Here is a 2,101-nt window from a genome sequence, read left to right as displayed (position 1 = left end):
AAAAGTTTATGCTGAGATTTCACCGAATTTATGCAATATTCATAGAACAGCATTTTCATGAGAAACGTAACTTTTTATTAATTTGATGTTCCTGAACATAATAAAAAAATGAACAGAAAGTTTTAGTTTTACTTGGGAGGGAAGATAAATTGCATTTATGTAAACAAACATAGAAAAGGTATGTATATTTAGGCAGGTGTTATAAATTCTCTGATAAGAGTAATGATTAGAAATGTACTTGAACAATTGTGACATTTTATATAATTTCTAATCAGAATAACAGTTTTCCTGCAATGAAGAGATGTCACAAAAATAAAACAGCAAAAATGCATCTGAGGTTAGAAATGACTATGGTATCTGTCATACACAAAATAGCTGGCTATGTCCTTTTAGGACATGTTGCCTCTTTTCTTCTGCAAAGCTTTCATGAGATCTGACATGAAATCTTGCTCCCCACTTCCTCCCCCGCTGGGGGGACCCGGGTTGTCTTGCCTCTTTGGGGGAACAGGAGGCCTCTTTCCCACTGAAGGGGACGGTTGTCTGGGTTCTGGGATGAAAGCAGGTGGGGGCGGGGGAGGAGGTGGTAAAGCCTCTTTGCTCCCCACAATCGCAGGCGGTGGGGGAGGCACAAAGTCTGGGGGTGCTTCGTGGAATTCTGGGGGTGGTGGTGGGAGCTCATCTTCTTCTAGCGGGGGCGGTGGTGGGGGCGGCGGCAGGAAGTCCTCAGGTGGGTCTGGGAAGCCCGCTGGCATGCTCCTGGGCTTGGAGGGCAACGGGCTGTGGCTGGTGTCCGAGGATGTTCGCAGGGGTGGGGGCGGTGGCTGGCCGGCCTTAGGAAGGTGGGGGGCTTGGGGTGCTTTCAGGTTGTGGTTACTGAAGGCTGGCACATTATCCTTAGTCGTTTCAACCTGTTTCTGGGCCTCAGCAAGAACAGCATTAACAGAATGGGCAGCTTGGGGAATCTGCCCACTGGACTGGGCAGAACTGGGCTTAGGTCCTGCAGTTGGCGCAGTTGTGCTGGCAGTCCCCAGGCTTGTCTACCGAGAGGCAAGGCCAGCTCTTGCCACAGCCCGCTGGTAGTTATCATAAAGAGTCTTTCCATACTTGGCAATCCTGATTCCCATGACCCACTGGCTCAACCGTGCATCATCGCAGCAGAAATACTTGAAGTACTGGGACTCCTTCTGAATCTGGGGGTGCTTTAGGACAAAGCAGTAGTCAGTGGGAGCTTTATATTTCATTTTATACTGAGTTCCATAGTAAATGTTGACATTTTGAAACTGTATAAAACATGCTAGATCTCGAGATGTCTTTGTCTTTCCTTTTGGCACATAATACATTCCAGAAGAGTGCAAAAGAAAATAGCGGCTTTTCCAGGATTTCTTTCCATCTTCTTTCAAGTAAAGAGCTCCTTCAATTTCTGGCACAATAACAGATGTTTCACAGAAACTTTCCTCAAGTAATGATTCCTTATTCTTAGCATTCATTTTCTCAATTGTTTCTTTGCTTTCTTTTTTTCCTTTGTTATCCAAGTAAAAATTCTGGGGATTTTTAAATACAGCATATTTTTCTTCTTTCTCCAAAAATAGTATTTTATTCTCCGTGTCTCTTGTCCAGTCTGATAAAACTTCAACGACGTTTTCATGGTCTTCAAAATACCGCTCAATTTGTAGTTCAGGGTATATTTCATAAAGGCACCAGTTGACATTGCAGTCACAATGCGTTTTCTCAAAAAGGTGTCTAAAACATCTCGGGCCAACTGCCTCTCATCCACCATCAGAGACTTTGTGCTGTTATCATTCATGTGCACCTTGACCACAAGCTTCTTAACTTTGGCCTCCTTCAGCTTTTCCAGGGCCAACTTAATTTTATCAGCCTTGGCTTGGGCTTCTTCTTCTTCCTGTGTGAGAGGCTCAGGAGGCGGTGGTGGAAGTGGAAAGTCAGGATCAGCTGGTGGAGGTGGTAAATCATCTTCATAGGGGCTGACAGCAGTTACGGCAGCATTGACTTTGTAACCAAAAATATGGGATGCTTCACGAATTTGCGTGTCATCCTTGCGCAGGGGCCATGCTAATCTTCTCTGTATCGTTCCAATTTTAGT

The 2,101-nt window shown here is 44.9% G+C and overlaps 1 protein-coding gene across 1 annotated transcript in view; it reads right to left on the bottom strand.

The window, feature by feature from the left end:
- Positions 1-389: 389 nt before the first annotated feature.
- The window catches only part of APBB1IP (amyloid beta (A4) precursor protein-binding, family B, member 1 interacting protein), a 107,488-nt gene continuing 105,776 nt past the window's right edge, over positions 390-2,101 (bottom strand). Inside the window, 2 exon segments of the mRNA XM_006903816.1 lie at positions 390-1,738; positions 1,741-1,900. Of these exon segments, the coding sequence (XP_006903878.1) occupies positions 390-1,738; positions 1,741-1,900 (1,509 nt within the window).

This window comes from Elephantulus edwardii, unplaced genomic scaffold, assembly GCF_000299155.1.
Source record: "Elephantulus edwardii isolate Elephantulus edwardi_28Jun2011 unplaced genomic scaffold, EleEdw1.0 scaffold00054, whole genome shotgun sequence".
Classification (NCBI taxonomy): domain Eukaryota; kingdom Metazoa; phylum Chordata; class Mammalia; order Macroscelidea; family Macroscelididae; genus Elephantulus; species Elephantulus edwardii.
The sequence above is the reverse complement of the archived record's forward strand: the minus strand, read 5'-3'. Positions and strand labels throughout refer to the sequence as shown.